Raw genomic sequence first — 18,821 nt, forward strand, 5'->3', positions numbered from 1 at the left:
AGATATGGAGGCATCTTAAGTGATCCTAAATCTACATGAATGTGGACCACAGAGTCATTGTGTGGATACATGCCTCCTTAAAAAGGGGCAGTTTAATCCTGGAATATATAGTTGGTTAAGTCTGTGAACGCTTAAGAGACATAAATTATAGACATTATCTGCATCTACAAAAGTTAAATAGAGAACACGTGTATTTTAAAGCTGTTGACTAACAAAGCACCCATTCACACTGAGCCAACATCAGACGTTGAACATCTTTCTGGAAGACCAATGGGCTGTTCCTGGGATTGAAAATGTCACAAATTATAAACAGGACAGTCTGTCCAACCATTTGGCCAATCCTGCCCCCCCCCTTCCCCAAATTCACTCACCAGCGGGCTTGCATTTGTGTGTGGCCTTGGTGGTGGCTTGATTAGAGACCGCAGTTCTAATGTAAATAAATGTTGCCAGATGTGGTGGGATCACTGCCCCACATGGTTTCACTTAGTCCCGTCCACACAGCGCCAGGAACATCCCAAGGGTCTCAATTCAGCAAACAAATCGAGATGAGGATGGAGTACGGTTACATGGATCACACACTGAACTAGTTAAAAGTACAAGTGCAGCGACATTTTTGATGTAACAGATCTTATAATACATACAGTATGGCTTCTTTCTTTAGTATCAAATAACTTTTGGATCAGAGAGATTTTGGAAAAATAAATGTTTGCCCTCTGTACACATACTGTAGTACTTGCCAGTTTCAGTTTTTCAAATCTGTTTTGACAGATTAAAATTACATTAAGTACCATATTTTGTGAGCCACTTCTGGAATTTGATAACCTAAAAAACATCACAAATCTATGTTTGGATCATCTTACTTTGAGTTACCCTTCCACCCAATTATGCAATCTCTTTGCATTTCAATATATTCCAAAGAGGATTCTGTGTAGACTGCTCTTTGCTCCAAATTACTCTTCGTGCAGAGTGAATATACTAAAGATGCTGCAAGTAAACAAGGGTCTGTGGTATCAAAGCATCATCAAAGCAATAAGTTAAGTTACCATGGAGTTTCCTGAGTGGCAGGGATGCACTGAATTGCAAAGATGTTTTTTAAAAAAAAGGTACCTGAACATAAGTTGCCATGAGACTGGTTGCAAGTCTTGGCAGATGAAGCAAGGGTACCACCTTCTTTTTGCATCCTTAATCATGCTGCTAATATTTCATGTCATGTTTGTGACGCCAAGCAAAGTATCTTCAGACTGGGATCAGTCTTTACTTTGACCTTCAAGCATGCTTTCTTATGCAAAGTAATAACTGCAACAAAAAAAACCCATTGCTGTGAAATTCACAGTAAGTTGGAGCTCACTGTACTTAAGACCACACTCCACATGATGCTGGGATTATATGACAAATCCAGCTGCTCTCAGCCACAAATACAGACACCACTGGACTCAATTCTCCCTTTCTCTCATTTGTCCCCTTCTCAAAAGGCAGCAAAGATCTGAGGTTAATCCTCTCTACCGCTCTGTAAGGAAGTCAGGGGGGGAAAAAAGAAAAAAGGTATAATGCCAGAAAACCCAAGGAGGCACATTTTGACATTGTGTGAGTGGCAGGTAAAGTCACCTCTGTGCAGTAGACTTTATTACCAGCAGAGAGCAAGATCTCCCCCTAGTGGTGCAGAAAGTACATAACCAATGTGTCACATATTTTGTCTGTGCACCTTTATCGCCCTCGCAATGCCAAGGAACTTTGTGATGAACATGGATGCCAGATATGCCCAATCCTGGTGCGTTATCTTAATTATTCATTTTATGAAGATAGAGCAACTTGGTTACCACAGCAACCTGGTACATCTAAGAGTCAGGCAGACCTGTTAAACCCAAAGGTCAAAGCTAAGCACAGGAGGATTATTAAGAATCATAGAGAACAGCAAGTATCCAGTGTTGCATAGCAAATTAACTCTCCACTCTGCCACCACCATCACAGCTGTTTCATCAAGGGATTGCAACAGGATTGGGCTGAGCCCAGATGAGCAGTCAGTCAAGTTTCAGATGGGATGAGTACAAAGTTGGAAGTACAGTAAAAGATTTTAAAAACCCCACCAGTAGTAAACAGGATGGGAAACGTGGAAAATGTTACGAGATGTTAACCAATAACAGAGCAGCAGCTCCACAGGACAGAAGGGAAGAGACAGGAACCAAATGAGGCCAGATGAAAGAAGGAACAAACTAAAGATTTATTGAAGGCAGCAGAAGATGCAAGAGACAAGAACAGAATGGCAAGGGGTGAGTGGGGCATATACAGAGACACTTCTGTGTTCAGATAGGTTTAATGTCTTTGTGTTACAAAAGTTTTGTTTGTATAGCTCCGGAGAGCTTAATAGGTCTGTATTGTTTTATCAAAATATACATGTTTTGAACGTAAAGTTGATATAATCCAAATGATTTTGTGGTACAAAAACATGAATATATACAACCATCAACCCTGCTTCATACAATAACCCCACCCGCCCCCATATAAAAAAGGAGAGAAAAATAAAAGCTTTGAACAAAAACTGAAAGGCATATAATCTACACTCAACATCACAGCTAGGACTGCGGATCAATTACGTATCCATTCTAAAGCCATCTCTACCAAAGTAGGCTCATTGAAACATCAAACAAAAGGGGTACAATATACAGTAAAAGTTGTTACCCAAAAACAGATTTTTCTTCATGTGACTTTTGTCCAAGGCATCGGAGAAATGGAAAATAGGGTAATTGGAGCCTTGTGTTTTTGTGGAATAGCAGGAATGTGAAAAAAAAGAACCTTTAAGAAATCACAACACTACAAAACAGCAGGGGTAGAAGATACTTTGGTCCTTAACAGCAATAACCGTCTGTAGCTACATGAAGCTTCGTTAAACCATGCATAATATTCTTTTACAAAAATAGAGACAGAGCGCATCTGTATCTGGTCCAAGACTACAGTGGTCGAGGCTGTGAAAACTGGTGCTTGAGGCACTCAGGAATGTGACGACGTTTAAGACTTTAGCGTGATGGTGCCAACTTGGACCTATCATTGAGGAAAAGTGCACTAAAGAACCCGACTGTGGCGTAAGTGGACACAGAAAGGGAATGGGTGAGGGCTATCCCACCCTGTATTTCTGTTATCCTGAATTTAAGGAAAAAAATTTACTGGGTTTTTAGACACAGTCCAAGACTGTCGTTACTGTCAATTGACAAATGCCTCCTAACTGCCCTCTCACAGGTAAGATTACTTGAAAAAATGTGATAAAGGCATCTTAGCAGACAGGTAAGATAAAACACCTGAACGAGAGGTAAACAAAGTCAACTGACCCGGCGAGAAATGGTTTCGGCCTCAGACTAAAAATTCAATGAGTCAAGGCACTGTGATAATGATTAAACCCAGCCACTACATATAGTATCAGATAAGCTTAGAAGTGATACACATGTAAATGCTAAAAATAAAAAGATAAATGAATATATAGATGTCCACATATAGATGAACATAATATGGTTAAATGAGGCCCCATACACCATTGCCCCTAATGAGAAAGGACTAAATGGAGGTGAATGGGGACTGTAAGACAGGATGGCTGGATACAGCTCTACTCCTGCAACAAAACACCTAACAGAGCTACATCTAGCAAGAATATTAAGCATCTATCTGACTTACATTCAAAGTTTCTACATACATATAATGGGGATATATGCATACAAATCCTTAGATAAACGTTTTTAAAGAAGAAAACAGGAAATTGAATTAGCCACTTTCCCCCATTTTAACGATGCTGGTACATACCAAAAGGCATTTAAAAAAAAAAGAAAAAAAAAAAAAAAAAGAAGGTATTCTGAGAGCCACGTCTTTTCCAAAATGAAGCCAGAGCAAATGCTTAAGGCAATCTGGTTGGGGCAAAGTAAGGCACAAGACTGTAGATAAGGTACTGACAGAAAAATATTTCCTTATTGAATTAGTACAGATAGTGGTATGGATCCCCCGAAGCAAACAGGTGGCTACTTAGAAAAAGGTAAAATAAAACTGGATACTGGGAAATAAATGGTTTGGTGATCTGTGAGCCAAAACAAAATCATTTGTCTCTAACCGTTTCTGACTGGCCAAACAGGTTCAAAGTGGCATTTCAAAAAAGGCACACACACACATAGATATAACCCACACAACTATCATGGTAAAAGGAATGCTGAAGTGTGTCTGGTGTGGATACGATTCATCCACATAAACATACATCTGTGGTGGAGGTGTCTCTTTTTTTTCTTTTTTTTTTTAAGCAATTTGGTCTAAAGTGACAGTCCATCAGCTGCCCCTACGTTACCTCCAACATAACACGTTTCATTGCAGAATGTTGCCCGTTTCCCACGAACCCACATAAAACTTAACTAATGGAACAATACATGCTCAGGTTTGGGTACTTCAGATGAGTTCTGAGAACGAAAGACTTGATCAGACAAGCTTTGATTAGACTTACTGATTCCAGAGACGAGTTTTGAAGTTACTTTGCCTTCATTTACTTGGCTAGTTACGCTAGCATCAAAAGCACATGTACATTTCCAATATGATGGACATAGGCATTTACAAGTGTAGCAAAGCTTCACAAATCAGACCGTACTCTAAAAAGAAACTTAATAATTGCGCTAAAAAATAATTTCATACAGGGAAGGAAGTCTTTCATGCTTACTGCTGCATGGTATGTCATGTCCTTAGTTGAAGTCATAGCGCCTCAAACTAATGCTGGCATGTATAACTCAACAGCAACCATTCAATTTGTGAATGGCAAGAGGGAATATTCATATTTGCTTAGTTTTATTTTTTTAAATTTAAAATACAATCTTTTCTAAACACTCTAAATTAAATGGTTATTGTGTTTTTTGTTATAAACATAAGAACTGGAACCAGGACTTCTCAAGATCTGGAATCAATAAGCAGAATCAATCAAATCTGATACCCAAACCTGTTAATGATGGGGAAAAACTTGGGAGGTGTTGAAGGGAGCAACGTTCTACAAAGAAACACAGCCATAAATATGTAATTTCCACTGAAGGCAACCTAGAGGAAGGTCGCTTTCAGATGGTAATAAACTTAGAGGGAGCAAAGGCACTCAGATTGTGGACTTTGAGAAGGACACTCGAAGGTGGTGGTTCTCTCCCAAATCGTGGTTGTGGAACTCGATGAGGGACTCAATTGCCTCCTCGACTGAGCCCATCTGGATCAGAGCCATCTTACGGTCTTTTCTGTTAAATAAAAAGAGAGAAATGTGTTCTCAATGTGTATTCTATTTGTTATGTTTTACTATGAAGACTGAATTCTCTCTGTGCTCTACATTAAACCTTATTCACACTATAACCCATAAATAACAGTTTCATAGTAACTCTTCCTTAACTCTGACTAAACCACAGCTGATAAAAAAAGGTCAAGAAAACTGGTTGTGACTGGACAGACTTACTGAAAGAATTTGAAGGCCTTGACTGTGGCTCCTGAGCTGGCAAAAAGCCTCCTGAGGTCATCCTCCACCACAGAAGGCCTGAATGTAGAGAGAAAAACACAGAACAAACAAACATTTGTGGGTTTACATTCCCTTCACTTATTTGCATTTTTGTGCTAAGTTTTACTTTGTTTATGTTAGTGAAATAAGACCCAAGAGGCATCTAAAAATCTAAGAATTAAACTAGAGTAGCATGTTTAGAAAATACTGTCATAACTCCTTAATCCCGAGCACCAAATATAGAAAAAAACGAGTCATGACTACAAAGGAAAAAGCTTAGAGCACCAAGGCGAGAGCATGAGAATGAAAATGAGGCTCTTGCAGCTGAACTCACGGTATGTTGGAGAGATGGAGTGTTGCAGAGGGTGGGAAGATGTTGGAGTAATTTTTGGAGCCAGGCTTCTTGAAGCGGTGCAGGGGTGAATTGCCGTAGTCCTTTGTGAGACCCTGGTCCTCGTGGCCTTCTCTGGGCAGTTGCACAGTGGTGTGTTTTGACAATGTCACACGCATGGCCCTGCCGTGAAGCCGCTGGCCGTTCAGGTGGCTCATAGCTGAGGAACAACATTGATTAAGACAGTCAACACTCATTTTTTTAAAAACACCACACATACACATAACTAGTTCAGGACTTAAACCACTAGACATGGAGTTCATTCATATTGTTCAGTGTTTAATTTCTATTATGTATCATAAGCTTAACAAGGGGCTTTTTCCCCTAAACTGACTGTATGCTGTCATTAATATATATTTCAAATTCTTTAGATAAATGCTTTTAGAGTAATTACATATGGTCAAAAGAATGAAACAAGTACATTTAACAGAAGGGTAGTCAGCTTTTTAGCAAAGGAAGACCTGTCCTGTTTGCTTAGCTGAGACTCAGTAAGTAAAAGCTCAAAACAATGTATGCTATAATGATGTGAGGAAGAAGAAAAAAAAAGCAAGATCAAAGAAAAACCTAGATCAAAGAAAGCAAATAAGAGTTTGGCTGCGCTGTGTGTAAGTACCTAGCTGAGCCTGTGTGCCATCAGACATCTGGATCAGAGCATTCTCCTTTTTATTGAACAGGATCTTCACTCTCATCACATCGCCATACACGCCTAGGGAGGAAGAAGAAGGTGTCACAATACAAGTGCAACACAGCCTGAACAGGATCCACACAGCCAAACACAGCAACAAAAAAACAATTTAAACCGTCACATCAGAGACATTAATGTTAATTCTGCTAACAAATAAACACGGGCTAATTAATAAGTCATTATCAGGCTATTCTACTCATTTTCAGTTCATTTCAGCATGAAATCTCTAACACTAATCCTACATACGTCCTCTTAGTTAAAAAATTACACAGAAGTCGACAGCTAAAATGGTTATGTTTGACGAGGGGGATATAGTGATTTGAAGGCAAAAATCAGAGAAATAAAAAATGAGTGGGTTTTAAATCAGTTTGATTGATCTAGTGAAGAAAAAGTTGATTTCTTGAACAACTTGAGGACCTAATAGAGTCATGCAGGAATAAACTAAACATGCACATACCTACATTAGAGAAACTGCAAAAGAATATGGTGACATAATCCAAAGGATATGTCAACTCACAATCACTAAGAAAGCAGCAGCATTTCATCTTCCTATGTACTGTTGCTGAGTGACTCAAGGCAACTACAAAAAAAAATTAAATAAAAAATCAACTCGACAAAAATGAATATTGATGACTTTCATGGCATAAAATTGGGCTGTGCGGAACCAAATAAAGTGTTGACGTTTATCCTCTTCCTGAGGGTGATGCTTTAGAATTTAGATCGGCTTCCCGCCTCATTTCCAAAACAAAATGCTGCACACATATTTCTATTTAGTGGGGCAATATTTCCATTGAGGGGCTGTTCTCTTTGAAGATGAAAAACTGCAAATGTTTTTGCCCGTGGACAACAATCCACAGCTGCTCAAAATTAAATGAAATGCTGCTGCTTTGTGTGGTGTTCTCACCTTACTTTTCTCACACAAACCCACAACAACCAAAACAGGTCATACAAACCCCAAAAACAAACAGACAACCCCGACCCTTCATAGCCCTGTAGCCTGATGACAAGCCATCAGTGGTTAAAAAAACAAAGCCAACAACATGAGACAAGACATGCCCACCTTGCCAGGTAACAGTAGTAATAAAAAAGGAGATGAAAGGATGATAACGTACCGAAAAGAATAAAGAGGCAGTGTGGCGTAACGCTCTTTAGAGACAGCAGGGGGAGCAGCGGGGCAGGGGGCCAAAAGGGGAGAGGGAACAGGGGACAGGGGAAAAGAGACGGAGCGGAGTGGAGGACAGTGGAGTGGAGTCGGGACATGTCCGCAGGCCACAGGCAGCGAGGTCCACAGGAAGGCCACAGTACCATGGAGGAAGGAGAGGCATGAGGGACGAAGAGAATGAGGAGAGGACAAGAGGAGGAGAGGATTCAAACAGCGTGAGAGGAGAGAGAAGAGAAAGACGAAGATGAGGTGGAAGGACAGAGAGAAAGATGGTGGAAGGAGAGATGATGGCAAATCAGGGGGACAAAAGAGGTGCCAATGTTGTGTTTTTTGTTGTTGTTGTGTTTTCATTTTTTAGGGGTGGTGACCAAATTGGGGACAATGGATGGGGTAGAAAGGGGGTGGGTGGGAGGGAGGGATGGAGGAAGTAGTTGTAGTAGTAACAAAAAGGGAGAGGAGGACAGAGGGAACAATTGGTCATGGGGCGTGCAGTCAGTTGGCAAGAGTACAGGTGAGGGGGTTTTAAAACGAAAAAGGAGAGGGAGACAGAGAAAGAGAGAGAGAAAAAAGGAAGTAAAAAACAAGGTCAGTATACACAAAGAAATGTAGTGCTTCAGACAGTAGAACTGGCTAAATTAAAATGCACTGTCACTATGGGAACACTAGGAGAAAAAGAAGAGAAAAAAAAGATTAACAATGAAATACAGAAAAAGGCAGAGACAATATGTACTTTTAAATTACATGCTACGTTTTTGATTATTTAAAAGTTACATTACAAATAGTCACCCATCTGAATTTCATGAATCCTGTCCCAACTCAAGAGCTGATCTTAAAATTAATATGCTTCATGTAATGACTACACAACTACAATAAAATTAATGAGTGTGGCAAGCTACTTACACATTCTACATACTATTTAAAAAAGAGACCTACATAATGAACATGTATTTTTCTAAATATACAAAGAAAAAGTAATATTGTCTCTCCAACAACTCAAGAATGATTTCAACTAATGGACAAAAAATGAAGATATGAAATGGTAAGTTTTAAAAAAAAGAAGTTAGTGTTTTGAATAAACTTAAAATTCACAGTGAGCAAAGTGGCAGGTCAGAAATGCAGCAGGTTTGGTCAAACACAGAGAGGTCCTGAAAGAGAAGAGGCTTGACTAGATGACCACCTTTCATTTTAACACAGTGGTGACTAGTTTGATCGCATGGAGGTGGTGGGAGGTGGACGGGGGGGGTGAACACTGGACCTCTTGAACAGATGGATCCAAGTCCATGAACCACAGTGTAAACAAATACTGTAATATTTTAAAGCTGCTCAGCACTGCACTGACAGAGGCAGGATGTAGAACTGTTACTAAATCCTAGTGAGAGTACTGACCTCAGGGTTCAGATTGCTGACCAACAAGACATTGTGTCCCCCAGAGGCAGTTAGGCCTGATAGGCCAAGCCGGCTGGCAGCCGCTGCTGCAGCCGCCATGCCTCCATGCCCCATGCCCAGGGACGCCAGGGCACTGGGAATACCAGGCACCGACAGACCTACGAGGAACAAAATATGAATTACTCTCAACTTATTGAACTTTGTCTCTTTATTACTGAAGAGGTCTGGCAAGGTGAACAGAATACCTGGGGAATACATTATGTGTGCTGGTGTCAAGACCAATTAGATACTGTACATGCAGATGTTTGGAGGAGGGACATATGTGTCATTATAAAATTGAACACCAAGGAGAAAAACTTTGTACTGACCTGCCTGTTGGATGGCAAAGGTTGGGGGGAAAGCATGAGCTCCACCATAGGGAGAGGCAGAAATTATGCCTGGCGCAGCTACAATGAAAGACAACAAATCAATCAAATGTGTACTTGCAATACTGATCAGGGTAAAACAAAAAAGGATGTATAGAACAAAAAAAGTTCTTACCAAATGCAGCAGCTGCCATGGTCTGGTGGTCAAGAGAGGGCTGTGAATCTGCAGTAGGGAGGTCTGGTCGGGTGTAGTCCCTACTCTTGTCATTGTTGTACTTGACATTCAGGCTGGTGAGCTTGGAGAAGCTGATTCTCAGGGTACAGCAGGCATTGTAGATGTTCTGTCCATCCAGAGACTGAGACAGATGTGGGCGCATTAGGCTTAAGATAACATCTGGTTTCTCTTAAACTGGAAACTTAAACAACAGTTTCATGTTTCCCAGATTGGACCCTAGCTTGATTTTAAATGTGTTCATTTGTCATGCCAACCTCAACCTAACAGTGAAAGTGGCAAAGTACCCAATGGTTTGTGAGCCAGTGATAACAAACTGACACAGCCTTAGTTGTACAAGTCTTACCAGTTTGGCATGCTGAGCCGTCATGCCATCAGCATACTGGATCAGAGCCTGGAACTGGTTGTTCTTAGTGAAGGTGATGATCTTCAGCACGGTGCCGAACTTTGAGAAAATCTGGGGAGTGGAGACGACATGATAAGCTTTGTCAACATGACAACACACTTAAGGGGGAAAAAATCTAGAGGTGGTCTGTTTAAAGATTTAAAAGAAGCTGGCAAATGTAGCTTTACTCAATACTAAAAAGCTGTGTGTACCTGGTGTAGTACATCCAGGGTGACAGGGTAGAAGAGATTTTCCACAATGACTCGGAGTACAGGGCTTTGGCTTGTGGCTCCTCCCATGCTACCTGCTTCTGCAGAAATGGCCATGCTTCCCATGCCACCTCCATGCAGCGCATTGACTGCCTGCAGAGCTGCCTGGGCACGCTGAGAGGAAAAGACAGAAAAACTTAGTATCGGTAGAGGAAAGTGTGCAGTAACAAATTAATGAGGGCGTGTATGACATAATTTTGAACAAGACAGCTACTGTATTTTTGTTTTTTTTAACATGCCGTTTTCCATAATCCTGCAAACTTCCATACAACATTGACACCAAACTGGGTGGAATAACTTTGATATTCTATCTAGCCTACAACCTTGACACATTTGATTATTTGACTACTGTTTAGTCTTTAAGAGGAAGCTCACACCAATAACTTCTGAAATAGTGTGGGGAAGAAGCATGGATGTATTGTAAATTTTCAGCATTTAGCAAACACTTTAACTACAATATTAATATAAGCCTCAAATCAAACAGTCAATATGAAAAGCAAGAGAGGCCCTTACCACTTGGTTCGGGGAGTTGTCCGTCTTGAGCTCTTTGTGGGTTGAGTATTGCATGTAAATGGGATGGTTTCTGATGACAGGGGTGACAGAGGAGTAGTAGCTCACCATCGTCTGAGCACACTCCTCACTGTTCAGCTCCAAGAATGCCTGTGGAGGAGGACCAGAGCATTACATTTCTTCCTCCCATCACATGTAATAAAAGTGCCATTCTGAGGCAATGTTTATGAAGCGTTTTATTCATTTTTCATTTTCACATCTTCTGTAAAGTTTTCTAATAAAAAAGTATTTTACAAATGCTGGATATAAAAGAAAAAAAGATCAAGGTGTCCAAAGGAGGATTAAATGTCAGCACATAGAATAGTCTCTCTACCCACTAAATCACAAGGATGTGACAAAAGGGTCATTGTCATCATTTTCAGGTCAGGATAGAGGGCCAGGAAAGCTGATCCCTTGCCACAGGCCTCAGGAGAAATTTCACCCAGGAGTACAAGCCTTACAGGTTTGGTGAGCAGACCTGCATGTATCAGTCCTTACCTGGTTTTTCCCTTTCAGCATCAGCAAATTAGTGACCTTTCCAAAGGGCAGCCCCAGGCCAATAACCTCAGCCTCATTTATGTCGTTGGGCAGCTTGCGTACATGGACCACGCGTGACGGAACACCAGGGCTGCGGACGTCACCTTTGAATTTTTTGCTGTCGTTGCCATTGGCTGCAAGAGAAAACAGAAGCAGATACAACCAGCGAGTGAACAGAAGGCTCCGGTTCTTCTTGAATAATGGATTGATCGTCATGGTAACACAAACACAGACACAAAAAGCACTTCAATAAAAAGGATTCACCCCTCCATGGCAACCCCCCTACCTGAGTTCATGATATAGGGCCCGTTGGATATGCAGGAAGAAAAGAGTTCGTCGGATCCCCTCTGCAGACAGAGAGAAAACAAAGGCTCACTTCAGTGCATTCACCAATGAAGGCACAGCATGGCAGGTGGAGAGCACGGCTCTCATATTACTGAGCCATTGTTTGATAAAGCAGGAAGTAATCTGATAGCCAAAAGAGGATCGAGCAAACACGCTTGAGAAGGAACTGCACCTTCCTTTACCAGGAAGAAGAGCTACAATAGTTACAAAGCTTGTCAGAAAGGATATTCAATCATAATAATCACACTCTTCTCCTACAGTACAGCCTAGTATAAAAGTCAGTTGTCATGGGCTGCTGTATCTGACTCTGGGAAATGTGCCAAACTGTCACGTTTTTTACACCAATCACACTCAAGGAGGAACAGCTACTATTCAAGCTTGAAACACAGAAGTCTACATTTAACAGCAGCTGTAAGTCGTTACAAACCATCTTCTCATCCGCGTGCTATTAACAGGAAGAATAACACACTGTAGCTCTCTGGAACGGAAGACAAGTAGAGGATACTCCCTGCCCACACTGGTTTACTGTCTTGTCTGGCCTCACTCTCTTCAGTAGATATAAAGTGCTGTTTCAGGGCTGTTCTCATAGCTGTGTGTGCGTCGCTGGTTGTGTGAGATGAAGTATAGCAGTCACAAGAAGTGGCTCAGCAGCCTAAGCTCTACAACACTCTACAATGAAGGTACTGTTCAGGATGAGACTAGGGGCATTGTTACACGGCAGCGCACACAGCACACACATATGGAGCCCCAAGGACTCTCTGGGAGTTGAAGAGCCCCGGAGCGTTTTAACAACAACCAGTCATGCAGGTTTGCTGGCATTCTACTCCAACCTATTGAGTCCTGGACTTCAAATACGCAAGGTGGGGGGATTTCCAGTCGAGCTGCAGAGCCTGTTCACAAAAGGCAGGAATAAAAGTGATCTGTGAGAGAGCATCTGGTGGTGCCTCTGAACTTTGTAACAGGAATGGTGTGGGACATAGTACAGTTGCTATGAGAGCACAACACCATAAGCAGTAGTCCCTTTGACTTCCAGCATGTGCTATCTCAATTAATGAACATTCCTGCGCCTTTTCACTGTGGCTCTGGGATCTGGGGCCTCCTCCTTTGGCCAATGTTCAAGTCTTTACATGTGCATATATTTTATGCAATCACTGAGCTAAGATTACAAAAGCACTGGTTTCACCACAGGTAAGGATGCAGAATAGAGGGCAAGTCAGTCTCTAGATGGACTAGAAATGACAGGATGAATAGTTTAATAATCTTCAGATGTAATTAGAAAAGCATGTGAAAAGAAGTTCCCATGATAGTGTCTAGACCTCACAGCTAACATTAAAAAACGGTCTAAAACAGCAACCACTGACACTCGCAACACAGATTACAATGCATGAAGGAGTTGCGTGTTCTAGTTAGTGGTAAAGAAAAAAAAAAAGTAAAAATAATTTTATTATTTGATAAATGGGCTGAGGGCAGAAGCAAGCCATGAGAACTGAAGGAAGTGGCTCCAGCCTGACTCAATGGTCGTGGGTGGGTGGGCGGTGTCACATTATCAGTCAGCAGACCAACTCCAAACAGGAAGAGCAGCGAGAGCAGGCCTGCTTCCAGAGTTTTGCTAAACTTCCTCCTAGGGACTGATGGTTACTGTTCCATGGCCGGACCTTTTCTCTCCTCCCCTACTTCCTCAATCTAATAATAGTCTCAGACCTAGGACAGCCCTACAGTGCAGCGCAAATGCATCAATTCAGATAAAAAAAATAGGAGGATTGTGCTACAACTGGCTGGAAAAATACACTGATTGGCTTTTTGAAAGGGAATGTGGTTGGAGTGCTGAGCGGCACAAAAGGCAAAAGTTAAATTGCTGGAAGTGTGGAAGAAAAACAGAGCTTGTAAAGAGTTTGTTAGCCGACTCCGAAGCGGTGCCAAACCCATTTTTCCAACACAAACTCACTAAACGGGTATCGACATGTCCACATCCTTTGTTTGCTCAAGACGCTGACAGTATAATAGCAACCTTCAGTAAATGATGACACATCGCTGGCCCTACATACTGAATCTCTTGGGAAGAGTTCCTTTCGCTGACAATGGAAGTGGCCTACATTGAACTTCTTTTTTTTAAATTTTTTTTTTATAAAAGGGAACAGTGACTGGAGGCGATTTCTGTGCTCCATATTCTCCACATCACACCTGGTTTGCATTGCATCAAAGAGAGGGAAAAGTAACATATGTTCACCAACTCTTTTGCAGCACTTTTTGGGGGAGGAAATAAAAGACAAGGAAACAAAATCTGTAAGGGTGTACCTATGTCGGCTTCTGCAAGGAACTGCAGTTTGGACTCGGAGGGGGGGTTGTTGGGAGGTAAAAGTTAAAAGGAAACTGGTTCGCATTGCATCAAAGAAAGGGAAAAGTAACATATGCTCCTCAACTCTTTTGCAGCCTTTTACAGAAAAAAACCCTTTACAATGAAACAAAATCTGTACAGGTTTCATATTGGGATATCAATCTCTCCGTGACTGCCCTTTCTTTCCCACATTCAAGTGTGTTCATGTATATATGAGATTATCAGCTAATATATCAATATCAGAATTTTTTCTAAGTCCCTATTATCGGTATCACCCCCAAAAACCCAGTATTGGCCCTAAAGGAAACAAAAAAAGCATAAAGGGGGAACAGCCCAGCACAGCTACAGGTACAGACATGTTTGTTCACTGTGATCAGCCTTTGCCAATGGAGGGGGGGGGTGGTGGAGGTGGAGGGAGGGTATACAGGGAGCTGTGCCTCACCGGGGGGCTGGAGAGAGGGGGGAGATTGGAATGTGACCGCGGAATGCCAGACGCTCTGCCCAGACGGAATAATTACAGATTCCAGCAAGGCAGCGCTCCATACCTCGGTATCACCATCATTACCACAGTACATCAAACCAGGAAGACAATAAGGGTTAACAAAATAGGACAAAGAGAGAGAGAGAGACAAAGATCTATGAAGAGGTCGAATCTTGAGTATCGATCTGCAGCCATTAAAACGATCCATTGTTAATCATGGTTTAAAAAACAACAGGCTGAATTGAAAAGAATAGAGGGGGTGGGGTGTGTCCCAGTTAAGGGCGTATGTGTGTGTGTGTATATCAAAGTGCTTGTTTAAACAGTGTGAAGACCTTTGGCCAGGAGGACAAGGACTGGTGTGCGGAGGATGGTTACAGCCCTATTGCTGAGTTCAATTACTCCACCTACACATAACTGCCCCCAGGCCCTGTTACCATGGATTACTACTTAAGCAGGCATTTTTATTGGGTACGCAAGTTTAACAACCAGCCGTGCACCCAAAAAAAAAAAAAAACCCCCACCAAAATGTGTTTCTTCTTCGACAAGTCTGCACACACAAACATGTAGAGAAGAAGTTACATAAGCTTATAACACTGCCCCTCATAAGGCCATTCATGCAGAAAAGATGTTTTAACATTTTTAAAACGTTTTACTGTAGGTCTTGTGATAGAAGCGAGAGTGGATAAATATCAAGCGGCGGTACGGGGTAGGATTCAGTGCTTTCTTAACATTCCAACGAGGCCAAGAGGCTATTAAGGAACACAGCAAATAAACAACAGGAAGTTTCTTTTCTAAACAGCCACACAACCAAACAGTAGAACAGAACAGGAAAATCACCAGGCCCCACCTAAGATAATCTTTTCTACATCGATTTATCGACTATTGCATGTCCAGTCTTTTAAGAGTTGCTGCAAAGTATGTGCTAACCATTCACAGTTGTTTTTCATAAATCTTTAAAAAGCAGAGCCCTGCCTGCAACTGCAAATTCATTACACATGAGAAATGGCTTTGGACAGCAGTTCTGTAATTATAGAGGAAGCTCTTGTAAACTGACAAGACTATGTGTCTCTCGTCCCCCACTGCCGGCACACATCATCTTTATTTCCACTCCAACTAGTGAAAAGGTTTGTCAAACCTGTTTCCTGCAAATAGTTTTAGCTGCCTACATTATGCAAATAGCAAGAAAGCCCATTAGAAAAAGGGAATTCTTATTAACCAAGTCTGTACATAATAATGTAATAAATGCCAAAAAAAGAAGCCAATTTGAACATACAAAACATACTGTAACTTGACACTAGAAAATGTTCAATGAGTATCAAAAAACCACACAACTTACAAACATACAACTATGTAATACAAGGGTTAGGGTTTTAAAGAACTACACACATATACACATATATATATAAAAAATTAGCATCCTTCTGTAATCTCGTTAATGAAATGAGGGGATGTGAGCAGAAGCAGTGCTGCAAAGAGAAGATAACTCAAACATTGCCTACCTTTGTGCCAACTGATATGTCATGGACACTGCTGTGAAAGAGAAACCAAGTTCAATTAGGCAGGCAACCAAAGAAAATTAAGCTTTATCTGTCATGAGATCCTGTTTAACTATTTAACACAACATGTGTGCATTACACACTGAGGAAACATACTATACATGAAAAAACGTATTGACATAGCATTGTTCAACAAAGCTAAAACGGACTTCCTCATTCTGAAATGGGTACTCCAAAAGGCCACAGGAAAATTAGTCAGCCGTGCAAAAAAAAAACATATTTTTTCAAGATACTTACTCAATTTCAGGGACGTAGCCGGATCCCAGAGGGTACAAGTCAGCGTCTAGGCGGCTGTGGTGGGTTGGAGAAAAAAAAAAGAAAAACACAAGAGCAAACTTCAATGTAGGTACTTGGCAAAAAATATATACAAAAAACTAAATCACCCAAATCGTTAATTTACAAAGAAAATTGCTTTGTGAGCGTTTTGCTAGTCGAGTTTCAAAAAGCAGCATTCACATTAAAAGCTAACGATACATTTGAAGTAATCTAAATATTTAAAAGATGATCAAAAAAGAGTAGGGATAAGCTTGATTAAAGCGATATACTCGTATTATATATCATACCCCTTTGTTTTTAAGGTATCCCCGGTTTTAAAAAAAGAAGTCTCTGATTCAAATCAACATGAAAATGTTCAGGCCAGACATCTTCAACATGGCCCTGGCACTCCGCAGACAAATGAATGCGGAAATGAGACACGTTGCTTTAGCTAGCTCTCGAGTTACCGTCAAACCAAGTTACCAAGGTAGCGTTAGCCAATGTTCTCGTTAACCACCGTCTGCGATAGCACACGGTGGGGATAACCCGTATGTTACTCAAAATGACTCAATTCTTCTATAACTTAACTCTAATAAAGTTGTTGTCTGCTAATTGTTAGTTTAATTAAACATAACACGATAAAGTATGTTCGCCCGAGTGGTGAACGTAAGTAACATTTTGCTAGCAGGTTAGCGGTGGCTAGCTGCTTGCTAACGCTGGTTAGCTTTTTCGCTCCCAGCTAACTGTTGCATGTTTTGATGAAGAAGAATGAAAAAAACAGTTTCAAGTAAACTTTCCCGGTCTAGCGGTGAAGTGAAACACCCACCATAATCACAACGTGTTAATTAACGACAGATTCGTGTAAAGAAGTGGCACCGCGGTGGTTTTTGTCTTTAAAAAAATAAGTCTTAAGTGTGGTTCTTTTTCACTTACCCGTCCATTGCACAAGAAAAAAACTGCAGGTCTGAAGCGAAGGTAGGGCGGCAGACTTGCTTGATTTTCTTACAAAATGGCTGAACGGACGGAGGCGAGCGCTGATTAGTCCAGGCGCTTCCAAGAGCCAAAAACAGGCGGGGACAAGCCTCTGCTCGGGTCGCGATTGGGCAAGACGGCTATCATTTTGTGAAAAAAAGGAGGCCGCGGCAAATTTCCAGTAACAGTTAAATCATATCAAAGTGGGGGGAAAGGTTTGTAGGAGTTTGTTTTGTTGGGGGCTGATCAAAAGCTTACTTTGAGTCATCAAGCACATTGATAAGATAAAAAAAAAAAGATTAGGTCAGCCTGCAGTGCATATACGGGTTACTCAGGATCTTAATATATCTTAGAAGCATTAATAAACGTAAAAAGGTGAATACTACGTGTATTGTTTAACCCTCACATACTGTTCATATTCTGACTTAAAATTAGTCTCCGCACCAATTCATATTCATAATATTCCATCAGTCGGTAAATGGTTGATTAGTCCTTAACGAAGAGTTATATTTTCGGGGGGAAAAGACATACACACATCACTAGGCCTATTTTATGATTCAGGAGAACATTTTTATACAATATGAAGAATACGGCAACATGTATGAATGGCGATGGCCTTTTAATGTGTAGCTACCAGATGTACAAATATGTAGCCTATTTTATTTCAGGGTCTCATTAGAAATGTGTATAGGCAGTTTTGCAGCTCTCAAATGAACACTATGTAAGGGTTAAGTATGTTCTCAATGCAGGTTGAAAAGAATAGCCTACAGCTGGAAGATTTACTGAGCTTGTTTACTTGAGTAAAAGTATAAATACTCTAGTAACTGCATTGCAAGTCCTACATACAAAATCTCACTTAATTATAGTATAAACTTTGATCAAAATGCACCTGAAATAGCCTATCACAAGCAACAGAGTGCTACTAATGCAGAATGATTCCCACGAGTGTTACATATAAGTATTTAATGGGCTGCAGAACAGTACAGTAATATAACCTTGTACAAAATTACTTGCCTCTGAATGTGATTCAAGAATAAAATTGCATGAAATGAAAATACTCAAGTCAGGGATAAGTAGGCTACATCCAAATGGTAAACTTCTGTAATCATTTTGAGTAGCTTAAATATACTTAGTTTCTGTAAATGAGAGGAAAGTCACTAAGGATTAAAACAGTTTACCATAGGCTATAGTTAACTATCATCCAGCACTGGTGGCCCAAATGTTGGGAGCTTGACAAATCCCCTCGTAGCAGATGGAAAGGCAGAAAGCACTTGTACAGTACAGTCCCAGAATTTGTATTTATCCACAATGCCAATCTAGATAAATCAGCATCGTAAATGGAAATGACAACAAAAGGATCAAAGTAGGAAAAGATCCTGAAGACAACAAATGCAGTTTCAAATTGCAAAATCAAGAGCATAACAAAATGAAAAT

The 18,821-nt window shown here is 40.8% G+C and overlaps 1 protein-coding gene across 2 annotated transcripts; it reads right to left on the reverse strand.

Annotated features, from left to right (window-relative positions):
* Nucleotides 1-2,199: 2,199 nt before the first annotated feature.
* On the reverse strand, nucleotides 2,200-17,417 carry ptbp1a (polypyrimidine tract binding protein 1a). Of its 2 annotated transcripts, none has more exons than XM_053335099.1 (16): nucleotides 17,349-17,417; nucleotides 16,398-16,451; nucleotides 16,104-16,134; nucleotides 11,730-11,790; nucleotides 11,405-11,577; nucleotides 10,871-11,017; nucleotides 10,301-10,471; nucleotides 10,050-10,160; nucleotides 9,647-9,827; nucleotides 9,475-9,552; nucleotides 9,107-9,264; nucleotides 7,671-7,704; nucleotides 6,487-6,579; nucleotides 5,817-6,033; nucleotides 5,444-5,521; nucleotides 2,200-5,231 (listed from the first exon to the last, which is right to left on the reverse strand). In XM_053335099.1, exons 1-16 carry the CDS (start codon nucleotides 17,354-17,356, stop codon nucleotides 5,099-5,101), a joined length of 1,728 nt encoding a protein of 575 aa, XP_053191074.1. In that variant the 5' UTR covers nucleotides 17,357-17,417; the 3' UTR covers nucleotides 2,200-5,098. The 2 variants fall into 2 exon arrangements, with proteins under 2 accessions (XP_053191074.1, XP_053191075.1); XM_053335100.1 differs by lacking the exon at nucleotides 17,349-17,417 and adding an exon at nucleotides 16,724-16,812.
* Nucleotides 17,418-18,821: the final 1,404 nt, after the last annotated feature.

Source organism: Scomber japonicus, chromosome 16 (genome assembly GCF_027409825.1).
Source record: "Scomber japonicus isolate fScoJap1 chromosome 16, fScoJap1.pri, whole genome shotgun sequence".
Lineage (NCBI taxonomy): Eukaryota > Metazoa > Chordata > Actinopteri > Scombriformes > Scombridae > Scomber > Scomber japonicus.

Excerpts from the sequence above, each read along its gene's own strand:
- ptbp1a (XM_053335099.1), bottom strand. Across the intron at positions 11,791-16,103 it reads ACATATCAGTTGGCACAAAG|AGGGGATCCGACGAACTCTT; the intron begins GTAGGCAATGTT and ends CTCTGTCTGCAG. Across the intron at positions 6,580-7,670 it reads CTGCCTCTTTATTCTTTTCG|GCGTGTATGGCGATGTGATG; the intron begins GTACGTTATCAT and ends CTTCCTCCCTAG.